The sequence below is a fragment of the Mangifera indica genome, chromosome 18 (assembly GCF_011075055.1).
Source record: "Mangifera indica cultivar Alphonso chromosome 18, CATAS_Mindica_2.1, whole genome shotgun sequence".
NCBI lineage: Eukaryota > Viridiplantae > Streptophyta > Magnoliopsida > Sapindales > Anacardiaceae > Mangifera > Mangifera indica.
This window is the reverse complement of record NC_058154.1, coordinates 13,325,682-13,341,512: the sequence shown is the minus strand read 5'-3', so window position 1 is coordinate 13,341,512 and position 15,831 is coordinate 13,325,682. Positions and strand designations below refer to the sequence as shown.

Below are 15,831 nucleotides of genomic sequence, written 5' to 3'. Positions count from 1 at the left end.
CTAACAAGTGCTCCCTGTTGCTTTTTGATGTCGTGTGCTTTGTGTGAATTACCTCAGTACCATCCTATTCTGGATCTGAAACGAAGAATTCACCAGAATCCATCATTAAAGTGGGAGCCTCCAAACACAAGTTTGGAAACGCCCAAGGAATGTTTGATTATGCATATTATGCCAACAAACTGATTCCGATCATTCATGGATGAATGTTATCATGAAAATCTTAAAAATATTATACTTCACTGCTACTTAAAGAGCATTCCAACCCCATCATCAGCATGGTTTGCAAGATATTATCTTCTTCCAACTCACATCCTTCTTCATCTCCCCCAACCCAGAACTCGACAACAGTCTCCAGATTCTTGGGATTGGTAAAATTTTTTCTTCATAAAGCTCATTACTTGGCAATGGAATTATGTTCTTCCTCTCTTTTAGCAGATTGCAGATGTCATTGCAACCTTCTTTGTTCAGGTCAACCGAGGGTTGAATTGGGGTATTGTTGAAATAAATATTAAAAATAATATTTAAAACAAATTATATATTTAATTATCAAATATTAAATTTGGATTCCGATGGTTAAATATCCATTTTCAGTGATTGGGTTACAAAGATGTCATGTTGACTTTCGCGTATGGGTTTGATTGAGGTAACCTGACGATCAAACAACAAACCAGGATGGCCCCAGAGGTCTTAGAGCAAGCTGGTTGGATTGTTCCAACCGGCCAATCAGGTCCAGTCCAATTTTTAAACAATTGTACAGAAGGCCTAATATAATAATATTTCAAACCAACAGTTTCTACAGCATAGTTCAGCGATTTATTAATATGTAACACACCTACAATAAAGGTAATACTTCACAGATTCACATATTCAACTAAGCAGAGGGCATCCTTTCACTTCGATTCCTGGTGCTGTCGGGCACCTTGCCAACTCACAATGGTCGTTGGCAGACGCTCCCCACCAGTCTGGACCTGATTTTCCAGAATTTTGAATCGCGAAATACAGGAAAACTCCCATGAAAGCAACTCCAGCATCCATAGCTCCAGATAAAATATAAGTGTGCCGAGCCCACCAACCCTTGTGCTTCCTGAAGAGATAATAGTTGAAGAAGATTCCGACCACTCCCCAGCTCAGATAATGTACAGCTCTAGCCGGTGGCATGTATCCAGTGCCTCCAAAAATGATCGGAAAGTTAATCAGCTTGATCCATTTCTTTTCAGGAAACTTCCTGGAAAAGTACCAGACAGGCACTGGAGCTAAAAGTCCAATCAGGAAGAACCAATTCATCTCAGGGTATACTCCTAATTTTGTGAACATTCTTCTAGGGCCGACAACACCCCAGATGATTGAAGCACTGTAGAAAACATCGTCTCCAGGACACGTCCAGGGACTCGATTCTGGCAGCAAAGATGTGTCACAGATGTTTTTAACTTCCAACAGAAGCCACCAGGCTGTGGCAAAGTAGACAGTTGAGGCAACTATTGTTCCAGCAAGCTGATGTCGCAAAATTGAGATGAAATTGGAAATAAAATTAAGGAATACGAAAAATAACCAACACCCAAGAGTTCGGACTTGCCAAATACCTGAACAATGAACATGGACCTTGGAGGGATTTTCATGTAGTGGCCTAATTTGAAGTCCGAAACAAAACTAAGGGCTTGTGCCATACTGATATAGCCATAGGTTTTAAAAGCTACATTTGCAAGAGGCTTCCCTGGATACATGAATCCAATAATCAACTCTGTAATCACATTCAGCCCTGGTTGCTGCAGATCAACATTTTTTTTTCTTCTTTAGCAAAGAAACAAGGCAAAAACTCGAGAATTTTTGGATAGATACCTGGTTTGTAGTGGCTTGAATGATCCCAATAGGTAAGGTGAAAAACAGTGCAATGGCACAAGATAGTAAAAGTCCCCACCATGGAAGTTGAAGCTGTTTATCAAAACCTTCACAGGCATATATGGCAAGAGCTACTGTTAAAATCAAAATGGTGTGGAACCACCACTGGGGAACTACTGCATAGTTCTTCTTCATCATTCTTGTGTGGACGTCGCTGAACTTATCACGTACTGCACCTTGTGTCATTTTCCACATTCGCCAAATGTCCCTGCACGATTTTGAACAAGTTAAAGAGATGATCCGAAAAGATTTCTTGTCCTGGAAGAAAAAAGAATAATTAGAGAATTTACCACCCATCAAAGAGAGCAACATGTGAGATAGTAGCAGTTAAGGTTGCAAAGCTGATGCCATACATGATGGCAAAGAAAGGGGAGAGGTATAGTTTGCTATAACTGTTGTAGGCTTCTAAATTAATATCGAAGGCTTCCGCGTCAAGGATTCTGGTAATATTGTAATGTTGACCAAATTGATCGAAAGTGCTGGATGAGAAGATCGGAAATCGCTTCGCGTGGTAAGCATTCATCCAGTATGAAATCGGAACTACTACATAGAGAACCAACACAAATCCAACCAATATATTGATTATAGCAAACAAGGGTGTGGCCAGAGGACTTCCCAGAAAGCCTGCAACAGTAGACCAGTCAAGGCCAAATGAGCCAATGCCGAGGCCATTGAGGCCGGAACCAATCTGATTAGCAGTGATAGAATCCTTCCAAATCCAACAAATAAAGGAGAGGGCTGACAGGGAAGGGAAAATATAGCCTGGAATGACATAATAAGCAAAGCTTGATGCAAAAACTAGGAAAAAGAATTGCAGCCTGGTAAGTCCCCTTTTTGGTCTCTTCTCTTTGTCATGTAATGCCCTGCACGTTTTTTTATTTACTTGTATGAGCTTAATTTACAATAAAACTCAGTTTATATGAAGATATATAAGGATGGATGGATTCAATTTGAGCTGAGTCTACTTTGAAACCTACAAAATGTCACCGGATGGACAAAAGACCCAACTTGGATCTACTCTCAGATATGAGTACCTGAAAAGAGAGACTTGAACCAGATTTGCAGGCCACCACATGTAGGGGGAATCAACAAGGTATTTTCTGAACAAACCAGCCCAGCCATAACCAAGCAACTACAATTCATTAAAAAAAAAATAAGAACACATTTACTTGCTATTCTGTTAGCTGACAAACAAATGACATGATACGTCCGATTACCTGAGTGGTTTGCGCCAGCAACAAGGCGGCAACCGGATTAAGTTGTCTGTGGTAGAAAGCCTTGACAATAGTAATAATATGGACTGCATAAACTCCACCGGCTCCACAGCTAGCAAATATAGTGATCAACACATGTTCTTTCAAGGTGAAAGGCCCCGGATTCAAGGAGAATGACCAGGGTGTAAGCGGGATCCGAATAGGCGTTCTCGGAAGAGTTGCAGCCATCAGTTTTCCTATAGGGAGAACAATGATTTGTGCTGAAACTGAACCAACAGACAACTGATTCTGGCGAAACCCGAAAAATCGATTCAAGAAGGCAAGAATGCAACATGATGCTATCCCTAAAACCCATGTTCTGAAAGTTAAAACAGGCTGTGTAGGATCATCAGTTATAGGAACTGTCAGCCTGACTTCTTCGATCGGGTTATCATCAAATTCTTCATCTCCTGCTTGAACAAAACAACCAAATTCAACAAGAATGAAGAAAAAAATCATTTCAGAGAGAAAGAGAGATGGATTAATTAATACCACTTGATTTGATCTCAGTTTGAAGTTTCTCAACAGAAAGAACATGAGGGACAATGCCATCTTCTGCAGCACTGCTTGCCATTACTTTCCAGGGCAAAGTTTGAAAATGCAATTGCTGTTTCAGATAAACATGGAGCCTTATAATTCAATTTCCGCTTTCCTGGCATAAGTCTGGCTTACAGTAAAATTTCCAAACATGGAAAACCATATTTCAGAAGAAAACGGAAGTAGAATGTGTTTACTTTTCAGTAAAGGAAATAAGAATCTCTATTTACATACATACCATATAGAGTTTACACTTTCCACAGGTGGAAATTTCTAGCCATGGAAATTATCTCTGAAAATAATTATTATTATTTGCTTGACAAATACGTGTTTACTTCAATGTATAAAAAAGTTATTATAATAATTTATTTATATTATTTTATTTGATTATGAGTAATAAAAAATTTCGATATTAATTTATTCTTATAATTACTTGATTTTATGAGAGGTTACTTAAATTCATTATAATTATATTTTTTTATTAATTTTTTAAGATAAAATAATTTTATTTTTAATTAATATAACAATTAACGTAAAAATATTTTAAAATAATTATACTTAAAAATATTTAAATAAAATAATATACTAATATTCTTTTATTAACTTTAGTTAGTAATCTTTTAATAATTTATTTTTAACATAATTTTTTTTAATTTTAATAATAAAATGTTATCGAAACTAAATACATCTATATAATTTTTAAAGATTCAAAGATTTATTTAATTAATACAATTATGGAAAATACATTAAAAATATCCCTTTTCATTGAATATAAGGTCTTGAAAGCTGGACTGGACCGGTCGAGCCTTCGGAAGGCATTATACCATTAGGTTACAAAGTTAGAGAAGGAAGACTTTTGTATTTGTTAAGGAATATGCACCAAGTATCATCAAGTCACAATTTTTTCAAGAATATTACCTTAGAGAAGAGCTTGAGACCGGAATGGATGGCTGTAGCTTCGGTCAAAAAATTATCCGTAAACCCTTTAATTTTTCAAATATTATCTTGAATCCTATGATTTATATTTATCAATTGCTTACTATATTCAAAGTCATGAAACAATATTTTATGGGTGTAAATGCAAATTTTGAAACATTTAGAGGTATATTAATATTTTACTTAAGTTAAATTGCAAGTTCACAAACTCGTCGAATCAATCAATTTTAAACTCAAGTCTAACTTAAGAATTGACCTCTAAAAGCTCAAATTTAAAAGTCAAAAGTGAGTGATTCAACTTGTTTACACTCTTACATAACATAATAATATTACTCTGCAATAGTTGGAGAGTAAAAAAATTGCAGCAACTACCACTTAGTGATAATTTTGTTTAATTGAATATTTTTCTAATATTCATTTAATTTATCAACGGTTAAACTTGTAAAAATTGAAATTGATCATTTATCTGTATCAAAAATTGGTTAAGGTACATGTCACATCAATAAGGAAAATTGATATCTAAAATAGTAACAACTACAATATGAATTCACCCAGAAAAAATAATTGCCTCTGAACTTTTGATAGCTTAAACAAGTTTTGATATTGGTGTTTAGGGATTTTTATCTTTTATTCACCAAATGAAGTAAATTATATTTTCCCACAAAAACACTATCTTCTTATCTTTTTCTCTTACCCTCACTCTCTCTTATTTGAGTGTCTTGAACAATCCACCACCACCACCTTCAAGTTGTTGCCCCTTGCCTTGACAAGCCACCCGACACTCCCAACCCCATAAACCATCATCTCAAAAAGCCCCTCAAGCCACCTTGACATTGACGATGAGTAGAAACAACATTGAACAAAAATGATGATGAGTAAAAACTTCTTTGTCGATAAGAGGAAACAACTTATTTAACGTTAAAAGCTATAACTTTTTCAATGACAAGAAAAAATAATAGAGATTTATAAATGATGAAGATGGCTGAGTTAACTATGGAGGTGAGATTTTATTCGAGAGTTAAAGTTATGATTTTCAAACTTATGTTGAGATTAAATTATATGTTTTGAAACTTATAAAAGAGTCAAACTATTACCTTTAAAACATTAATGTGAGATCAGTTAAAAGGATATTTATTTCAATTTCTTTAAAAATCCTTGAATGATAAAATTGCTATTTTGTCTTATAAAGTTTATCTTTTTTAAAGAGTTTCGATTTTAGACAGAAAAATGTGAATTATGCTTTCAAAGGGTGGAAAGATGCTTTGGGCAAACCATAGCATTTTCCCTAATATGAACATTCCCAAGATCTTTATTGACCAAGCCATATCATGAAGATGATTTAGCAAGACTATCTACCTCAATTATCTAAGAACATGTGAGAGGTCTAATCTATAATGCCTGCCTACATTGCAAAATGCAAATTAAAAAAATCAATATTATGCGTATATATTTTTGAGTGTATAAATAAATACACATAATTTAAAATAATTCATTTACAATTTAATTATATGATGATATATCGTATATATATCTATTTATATATTTAAAACTGTGTATAGCTTGGAATGGAAACTTAGGTGGGAATTTTGTTGAACTTTTGAACATGGGAAAGATGAAGAATGGCAAGCAGGATCAATTCCAGGTTATTGCTTCCCTTTTCCCTTTTGCCAAGTCTAGCCACTCTAAGTCAGTCGCAGGAGATTGTGCAGTGACAGATAGCTAGTTTCTAGCCGTTGGATCATGGACGGAGTGCGTCGTAAGCATGATTTCATGCTGACTAGAGGTGTACAAGTGGGCTCTGGCCTGGGCCCTTCGAGATAGGGACCGCCCAAGCCTTGTCTCTGTATGCAGGGCTTAGACTAGTCTTTGGTCTAAGTTCTGTCAGAGGGCATAACGAGCGAGTTCTATCAGCAAACCTTTGGGGGCCAACTTTGTAGTTTTGGGCATAGTCTATAGGATCGAGCCTTGCACTATCGAATAAAGAAGAAATTATTTTATTCTCTCAGTCTTTGTTATAGAACTTATCACTCTCTAATTTTGCACCACACTCTTATTTATTTTTTACATTTGTTTTTACACAACTTTTATATGGAAAATGTTAATTGAAAGATAATTGACATGAGTGCTTACAAGCCGAACTCGCATGTTTACAGTATGTTGCACTTGTTCTATATATAAGTTTACGTACTTACATACAAATCGATTTTATTTTATTTATTAGTTATTGTGTTTATTTTGTATAACGAACTCTATATATTTAAATACAGGTAGATTTTATTTTACCTATTAGCTATTGTGTTTATTTTATGTAATGAAATTTACACATTTAAATATAAATTGATTTTATTTTATCCATTAGCCATTGCGTTTACTTTGTGTAATGAAGTCTACACACTTAAATGCAAGTCGATTCTATTTTACTTATTGAGTATTGTGTTTACTTTGTGTAATCAAGTCTACACACTTAAATGTAGGTCGATTCTATTTCACTTATTGGCTATTATGTTTACTTTGTGTAATCAAGTCTACACACTTAAATGCGGATCGATTCTATTTTACTTATTGACTATTGCGTTTACTTTGTGTAATCAAGTCTACACACTTAAATGCGGGTCGATTTTATTTTACTTATTGGCTATTGTGTTTACTTTGTGTAATCAAGTCTACACACTTAAATGTAGGTCGATTCTATTTAACTTATTGGCTATTAAGTTTACTTTATGCAATCAAGTCTACACACTTAAATACGGGTCGATTCTATTTTACTTATTGACTATTGTGTTTACTTTGTGTAATCAAGTCTACACATTTAAATGTGGGTCGATTCTATTTTACTTATTGGCTATTGCGTTTACTTTGTGTAATCAAGTCTACGCACTTAAATGTAGGTCGATTCTATTTAACTTATTGGCTATTAAGTTTACTTTATGCAATCAAGTCTACACACTTAAATACGGGTCGATTCTATTTTATTTATTGACTATTGTGTTTACTTTGTGTAATCAAGTCTACACACTTAAATGCGGGTCGATTCTATTTTATTTATTGATTATTGCGTTTACTTTGTGTAATTAAGTCTACACACTTAAATACGGGTCAATTCTATTTTATTCATTATCCATTGTATTTACTTTGTGTAATGAAGTCTACACACTTAAATGTAGATCAATTCTATTTTACCCATTAATCATTGCGTTTACTTTGTGTAATGAAGTCTACACACTTAAATGCAAGTCGATTTTATTTTATTCATTGGCCATTGTGTTTATTTTGTGTAATGAAGTCTACACACTTAAATGCGGGTCGATTCTATTTTATCCATTGATCGTTTTGTTTATTTTATATAACAAAATTTACATACTTAAATACAGATCGATTTTTTTTTATCTATTGATCATTTCATTTACTTTGTATAATGAAATCTACACACTTAAATACTAATCGATTATTTTACCTATTGATCATTGTGTTTACTTTGTATAATAAACTCTATACATTTATATTTTATTTTATTTATTAATTATTATATTTATTTTATATAATAAAATTTATACATTTAAATATAGGTCGATTCTATTTTATCTATTACTAGGGTTGGATTCGAGCCGAGTTGAGCTCGGCTTGCAGCCAGCTCGGGCTCGGCTCGGTCTATTTATGGCCGGCTTGAGTTCGGCTCGTTTACGGCTTGGCTCGACTCATTTTTCATATCAAAATGATATCATTTTGTGTATATATATAAATCAAAACGATGTCGTTTTGTATAAAAAATTTAAAAAAAAATCTACTGAGTCAATCCGAACTAGCTCGAGCTCGACTCATTTCAGGCTCGAATCGAGCCGAGCCGAACCCGAACTCAAACGGACTCGGTTCGAGTCCAGCCTTATCTATTACCAATTACGTTTACTTTGTATAATAAAAAAACACCCGTTCAGTCATTTGGGTCCATCCTGCAAAAGTGACCCACTAAACCTTATATAAGATCAGTGGTGGGCTTACAAGATTAGGCATATCGTCTAAATTCTCTGCTTCCATCATAAATATTTTTGAAAATCCACTTTTGAATCTATACTTTCTAAACCTCGGATAAAATTTATCAAAATCCAGCTTATTATATTATATAACAATTTCTCTCGAGAAAGGACCCCCAAGAGAAGTGGAGCAAGTCATCCTGGTGGGCCGCCCATTGTCCATGCCATGGCTAAGGCTATGCATATTGTTTAAGAACAATATTTATGTATATAACTTTAAATATATAATTACATATATACAAATAATATATTATTATATAATTAAATTTTATTTTATTTTTAATTTAAAATTAATCAATTATATGATAATATATTATTTATATGTTTAATTATATATTAAAAAATATGTATATATAATTTTATTTTTATATAAATATCCACATTTTCTGATGGTATAAATTGTGGTGGGCTAGACATAATTACATTTTATCTGGTGCTTCCAAAATGGTGGGGTTTGGATAGCACTGGCGACTGGCCATTTCTATACACCTCAGTGTCACTAACAACATGGCTCCAATCATGGACAAAATTTCCTCCATCGCCAAGGATAGCATAGATTGTACCAGCATAACAGAGCATGCAATGATGTTTAAGATTAGATAAGCTTTGTCTAAGTTTGGTTGAGTAATAAAAGCTGACAATTCTCTTTGGAGCTCTTATTATAGACCGGGTTTTTCTCGAACATTTTCTTCTAATTTCTATATATGTAAGAGTCGTGAATATCATGATTATGAATATAAATTCTTAAATAGTAGATCTAACTTTGTTAAAAAGCGTTTTCAACTTTGTATTTATCTTACATCTTTGTTGTAGATATTAAAATTCAATAATAAATCATTAACACCACTATCTTAACTTATCTTGAACAACTGTGTAGATCAACTAAATGATAAAAAATATAATAGTAGAATATATATTTTTTAATAACTTGAAATTTTATTCAAGTCAGATTGTCCCTTTAGAACAAAACCAATTACATTGAATAAAACAAACTAATAAAACATGTTATACCAGCCAAAATGGATGCACTTATTGAGGGGTCTTGGATTAATAAGTGTCATGAAATTTTAAGAATGAGAAGTAACAACTACCTTTTGGTGAGGAAAGTGCTAATTAAAGGTGTCAAACCTATTGCAGTCAGTTGGCCCAGATCCATGGCCCTTGGGCTAGACATAAGGCATGTGGCCCAGCCCAATCTGACTTGTTACTATTTTTATAATTATTTAAAAAATTAATTAATAATTATAATATAAAATTTTATTTTTTATTTAAATTAACGAACCACCCATTACTGTAGGAGTCAGCATGACCCAATCTGATCCACTACCACCTTTAGACTGACAATTCTTCATATTCTAACCTCTTATTTCAACATCCAATAACTACCTTTCACCATTATTATTATTATTATTTTTTTTTAAACCAGTCATCCCACCTAAATTAGCCTATTTCTTTAAACCTAATCAACTATACCAAAGAGATAAAATATCAAACATGTTGATTGAAAAATTTTTATATTAATCTGATACTAACAAGTCTTGAATCTAAGTCATTTTGAGACTTTAAATAGATATTTTATACTTAACCAGTTAAACTACCCCCAAGGGGCTTCCTTTCACCATTATTAAACTTGTGTACTATATATATTTGCATATGCAAGGAAGGATAATTGACACAAATTTTAAAATTTGGATAAAGTTCAAAAAGGTAAGTATAAATGGTAGTTTACGATATGATATAAGTAAAAGACCTTTAATCCTGAGAGTAGAAAGGGTAACTTTAGGAATAAAGTCCATGGTTGATCCGTGCTTTGATGTTTCTTAAACGTCGATCTGATCAGTTTTGAAACCATTGATAAAGAGAATGGTGAAGGCAAAGTTGTAAAATCTCAATTGTGGAAGATAATTGTAGATTCATTTACAACACTTGTTATTGAAGTTTCAGAACATTTTTAAGAAAAAAATTGCTTTTTAAGGTGAAGGGTCATGAATATCTGAAATGATACAGTGACTATAATACAAAATTTTTTGTTTAATTTTTTTATATCAGTTGAATTTTTACAGACCATCTTATCATACTTGTAAAGTTCAGCAACAATTTCTAAAAGTAGGGATTTTTTATGCAAACGTGAGGAGTAATTATAGTTGAAACTGCCTAGCTCAAAGTCTTTACGTTCCTGTGGCTAGCAAGAAGGCCAACGGAATAGGCGGGCTGGGCAGGAGCTATGATAGCAAAGAATACGAGCAGTAGAAATTATAAAGTCTAAAATCATAAAAATCTCACATCAAAAGCCAAGTCGCATACCTTGCTGTTGGTACCGAAATAATGTGACTAGACTTCACTGAAACAACGATGAAGAGGTGATTGATCAATATATGATAATTAGCTACATGAACTTGCGGACAGAAGACCATTACATTTTATGGGCAATAAACCTTTTGAGCAAAGTGCGGAAAGAAGAACTCTTGAGAGTCGAAATTGTTCCCCACAATCTCATTAATATGCAAATGCATTTTCCTATTATCATGGGATCATGGACCACACTTTTGACATTCACATTGTAATATTGTCAAATTGTAACAAAAACTATTAATAACATAACGTAGATGTATACTGTGAGTAACAAAACTGATCCACTTTACAAAAAATACTTTGTTCATCAATTCACATTTTGCACTACCATTCCCAACCACCTTGCACTGAATCACATTCACGGTCTGATGATTTTCTGCATCATATCATATGTCAAGATTTTGACAAGTCAAGGATGTAAATACGCATCCCAAGTTATCTGATGTGTGTGACTTATGGACGATATGTCCAAAATCTCAAACATTGTAACAAAGCATACAAGTAGTAACATATTAGTCAGCCATTACGTCTGTCAAGAGGCTTCCTAGATAGAGCAGAACAGTCGTTCCCTCCGTCAAGTAGTAACATTTAGATACAAGTGGGGTGGGGTTCAGTACTAAGTAGATACTTTAAGATATCTGGAGACTTTTTTGGCTGTTACAATAAAAGACAAAAGTCACAGGTTTTAATGCAGAAGAAAAATAATCAATTTGAAATCAAGGGTAATTAGTTATGATATTATTTAATATTATTTTATTATTAATTTAAAATTATTTATGTATATAATGATATATAAATGATTAAATACTAATAATATGTATTAATTTATATATTAATGATAATATATAAATTATATAATTAAATGATTTTATCACTAAATTATATAATGATGCGTGATTGAAGTAACGACTACCTAAAAAAAAAGTAAAATAGCTTGAAGACAGGAAGAAACTATAGCAAGACAAGTGCTTGACATCGAAAATCTCTGTCCAAGAAGAGGAGGAGAGAGATGGGAAGCTTTGTTGCAGATAAAATCCCTGATGCCAAGTTGCTTCATGAGTCTGAGAAGAAGGAACAAACTGAAACTGACATAAATGTAGAAGGTAATTGTCCGTCACTCTTCTTCCTCAAAACTTGTGTAAACCATATTGTTTTATTGACATGAAACAAACTAGGCCCCAACTTTCATTCTCTCAGAAACTTAAATTTTTGATAGTATCTCTTGCATGATTGATGAATGCTGCATATATATAAGAAATGCTTTTTGCAGACTTTGGCCTATGTTTTAGTAAGCTGGAAGTTTGTTGATGCAGGAGATGAGAAAGATGAGAGATATAATGATAACCCTATTGAGGAAGTGAGGCTTACAGTTCAAGTCACTGATGATCCTTTGTTGCCAGATTTAACCTTTCAAACACGGTTTCTGGGGATGATATAGTGTTCCTTGCTTGCCTTTGTGAACCAATTCTTTCAATATCGCCATAATATGCTGTATGTTGGCTCAGTTTCCGCTCAAATTCTTGTGATGGCTGCAACACTTCCTTCAAAGCCGATTTGAGTCCCATTCACACCATGGTCGTTTTCATTGAATCGAGGGCCTTTCAATATGAAAGAGCATGTGTTGATCACCATTTTTGCTGGCTGTGGATCCAGTGGTGTTTATGCACTGGAAATAATTACAATTGTCAAGGCTTTTTATGAAAGACCTATGAGTGCACTAGCAGCTCTGTTGGTAGTACTAAAACTCAGGCAAGTCTGAATGAATAAATTTTCTTGGAATAATTTCAACCACCATTGAATTTTCTGCAATTGCTATAAAAATAAGAACTGTAAAACAGAATCATATCAAGAGTTTTCTTTTTCATGGAATTCAGCTGCTAGGATATGGGTGGGCTGGTTTATTCAGAAAATAGCTCGTTGACTCCCCTTACATGTGGTGGCCGAGCAACCTGGTTCAGGTCTCTTTGTTCGGGTACTCATCTCTCTCCCACATTGAACAAACTCATACGACAAATGATGAAGTTCAAAGTTCAAACCAGAGCTACTTTCTGAAATTGAGAAACTGATAACATGAGAACTGCAGGGCATTACATGAAGTGGAAAAGAGAACTAAGGGAGGATTAAGTAGACTACAATTCTTCCTGCTCATTTTCGTATCAAGCTTTGTGTACTATACTCTGCCGGCCTATCTTTTCCCTACTCTGTCTGCTCTCTCCTTTCTCTGTTTGATAGGGAAGAATTCAGTTACAGCACAAAAGATTGGTTCAGGTCTTCAAGGCCTTGCATTGGCTCCTTTGGTCTTGACTGTTCCACTGTTGCTTACATGGGAAGTCCCCTAGCCTCACCCTTCTTTGCTATTGCAAATATCTTAGTTGGGTTTGTTTTGTTTCTCTTATGTTCTTGTTCCAGTTGCTTATTGGAATAATCTTTATGAAGCCCAGCGATTTCCCATAGTTTCTCCATATGCCTACGACTCTGCTGGCCAAATTTGCAATGTTACCCGTGTCCTCAATGAAAAGGAATTTGATCTCCATCAATCAAGCTACCAAAATTATAGCAAAGTCTACCTCGGAATCGTATTCACTTCTCTCTATGGATTGAGCTTCGCAACACTAATGGCTAGCTTATCACATGTTGCACTATTCGAAGGAAAGTAAGCATCTTCAATAACATCTTGATGTCTCATTCTATTGTTTTTCTTTCTGCAGAAAGAATATTATCTTTGTATGTCGCAATGACAGTTTTACATTTCTGATTAAAACAAACAATGAGCAGAAAAATTTGGGAAATGTGGAAACAAACAACTTCTGCAGTTAAAGATCAGTTTGGTGATGTACACACAAGACTGATGAAGAAAAACTACAAAGCAGTACCTCAATGGTGGTTCCACATTGTATTAGTAGTAACATTTGCTCTTTCAATCTACGCTTGTGAAGGCTTCAATAGACAGCTTCAACTTCCATGGTGAGGAATTGTACTAGCTTGTGGCATGGCATTCTTTTTCACATTACCTATAAGAGTGATTCAAGCCACAACTAACATGGTACTTCCTTGCCCAATTACATATTATTTGCATATATGGTATCATGACTAAAAGTCAGAAAGACTCTTTCTTAATGGTATGTGTTAATTTATGGCAACCGGGGCTAAATGTGATTACTGAGTTGATTATCGTGTACATGTATCTGGGTAAGTCTCTTGCCAATGTGGCTTTCAAGACTTACAGCTACGTGAGTATGATACAAGCTCTCAGTTTTCTTAGCGATTTCAAACTAGGTCACTATATGAAAATCCCTCGCAAATCCATATTCATTGTTCAGGTAATTCAACTATGCAGAGCTTATGTCAATTGTTGTCTTTGTATATGAATGATTCATTCTAATTTTTATCAGTATGCACCTTTAATTAGTGGAAACCATAGTTGCTTCAACTGTCTGCTACAGCAAAGCATGGTGGCTTCTCTCATCTGTTGATCACATATGCAAAAAAAATTTACTACCAAAGGGGAGTCCATGGACATGTCCAAACGATGTTGTCTTCTACAATGCTTCAATCATCTGGGGAGTTGTTGAATCGCTCAGAATGTTCACGAGCCATGGTATCTACCCACAGATGAACTGGCTCTTCTTGATTGGTGTACTTCCCCAGTTCCAGTATGGCTGCTTTCACACTGTTAGAGCTCGTGTTTATGTAAAGAAGAGAGGCAAGAAAAACGCTAATGCAATTGAGTAAGGTGAGAAGATGATAACCAATGATGTCAACACAGGTGGAGCTGAGAAATTGATATTTGGTACCGATAATGTTAATACAGGTGGACATGTTGAGAAATCAATAGATAACAGCTTTATAGAAACAACACATGTCGCAGAGCATCAGCAAGAAATTAGGAGTATGCAGAAAAAAGAGGGAACCATCGATGTGTTGTATGCTGAGTTGGCATATCATGATTGGAAGGGCAACAGTAAGGGAAGAATGGGAGAAAAAGGGAGCCTGGAGAGCAGAGAGGGGGAAAAAAATCATTTTGAAGAAGGAAAGGTTTGAGGAGAGAACCAGCCTCTTGAAAGCTGGAAGTTGCATCTGGGTTTTGTGTCATGGATTTAATCCATCTTTTGTTATTGTTTTGGTTTGTTTCTGTATCAGGAACATTTCCTTAAGAGGTTTCAGTTAGTATTTATATTCCAAGTTACATGTTCTTTTGTTATGAATATTGGAGGAACAATATTTAATTGCAAGTTGTCTATTTCTGCTTCTATAACAAAATTTATATAAAGAGTTTGCTGTTTCATTGTCATTGCAATGTACATTAGTAGACTGCCAACAACACAAAAATTCTTGCGAACTTCATCTGTGATTTGCCAACGCTTTCGATTTTCAACAGTCGAGGCTATGTAACTTGGTTGAACCAGCTCTTGAATCCTCCAGGTACCTATCACACACAAATTCCCTGAAAAGAAATGGATCAAGTATATCCACATGCCCATTGTCTTGGCCAGACCAGGGGGCATGCCATCAGCCAAAGCTGTGCATTATTGGAGTTGGGCAGCTGTTGGAATTTTCTTCAACTATCATATCTTCAAGAGGTACAATGGGATGGTGGGCTCGACATAACTACATTTTATCAGCTCCTCTGGATGCAGGACTTGCATTCATGGGTGTACTGCTTTATTTCGCCCTTCAATCCCATGATGTTGCTGGTCCAGAATGGTGGGGTCTTGATAATGGCGACTATTGTCAATTGGCAAGCTGCCCTACAGCAACAGGGATTGCTGTCAACGGATGCCCTGTGTTCTGAGGTAAACAAGAAATTGCCCACCAACAAAGTTACAGCA

At 34.6% G+C, this 15,831-nt stretch overlaps 3 protein-coding genes across 3 annotated transcripts in view; 1 reads left to right on the top strand and 2 right to left on the bottom strand.

Annotated features, from left to right (window-relative positions):
* Positions 1–103, bottom strand: part of LOC123201783 (ER membrane protein complex subunit 8/9 homolog) — a 13,425-nt gene extending 13,322 nt beyond the window's left edge. The window contains exon 1 of the mRNA XM_044617336.1: positions 94–103. Coding sequence (XP_044473271.1) covers positions 94–103 — 10 coding nt within the window. The remainder of the gene's footprint in view (positions 1–93) is intronic.
* Positions 104–749: 646 nt separating this feature from the next.
* LOC123202486 (oligopeptide transporter 1-like) lies at positions 750–3,824 on the bottom strand. Its single transcript, XM_044618449.1, has 7 exons — positions 3,642–3,824; positions 3,114–3,559; positions 2,931–3,028; positions 2,187–2,759; positions 1,837–2,104; positions 1,581–1,763; positions 750–1,491 (listed from the first exon to the last, which is right to left on the bottom strand). Exons 1-7 carry the CDS (start codon positions 3,721–3,723, stop codon positions 868–870), a joined length of 2,274 nt encoding a protein of 757 aa, XP_044474384.1. The 5' UTR covers positions 3,724–3,824; the 3' UTR covers positions 750–867.
* Positions 3,825–11,932: 8,108 nt separating this feature from the next.
* Positions 11,933–15,284, top strand: LOC123202487 (oligopeptide transporter 1-like). Its single transcript, XM_044618450.1, has 2 exons — positions 11,933–14,322; positions 14,408–15,284. Exons 1-2 carry the CDS (start codon positions 14,089–14,091, stop codon positions 14,732–14,734), a joined length of 561 nt encoding a protein of 186 aa, XP_044474385.1. The 5' UTR covers positions 11,933–14,088; the 3' UTR covers positions 14,735–15,284.
* The last annotated feature ends 547 nt before the right edge of the window (positions 15,285–15,831 follow it).

What these genes read in the sequence shown, in the direction of transcription:
- LOC123202486 (XM_044618449.1), bottom strand. Translation starts at nt 3,723, where the DNA reads ATGGCAAGCAGTGCTGCAGAAGATGGCATTGTCCCTCATGTTCTTTCT. An exon ending in TGCTGGCGCAAACCACTCAG is followed by an intron (nt 3,029 to 3,113) that starts GTAATCGGACGT and finishes AATGAATTGTAG; the next exon opens with TTGCTTGGTTATGGCTGGGC. An exon ending in GTTGCTCTCTTTGATGGGTG is followed by an intron (nt 2,105 to 2,186) that starts GTAAATTCTCTA and finishes AAAATCGTGCAG; the next exon opens with GGACATTTGGCGAATGTGGA.
- LOC123202487 (XM_044618450.1), top strand. Translation starts at nt 14,089, where the DNA reads ATGACTAAAAGTCAGAAAGACTCTTTCTTAATGGTATGTGTTAATTTA. An exon ending in AATCCATATTCATTGTTCAG is followed by an intron (nt 14,323 to 14,407) that starts GTAATTCAACTA and finishes ATGCACCTTTAA; the next exon opens with TTAGTGGAAACCATAGTTGC.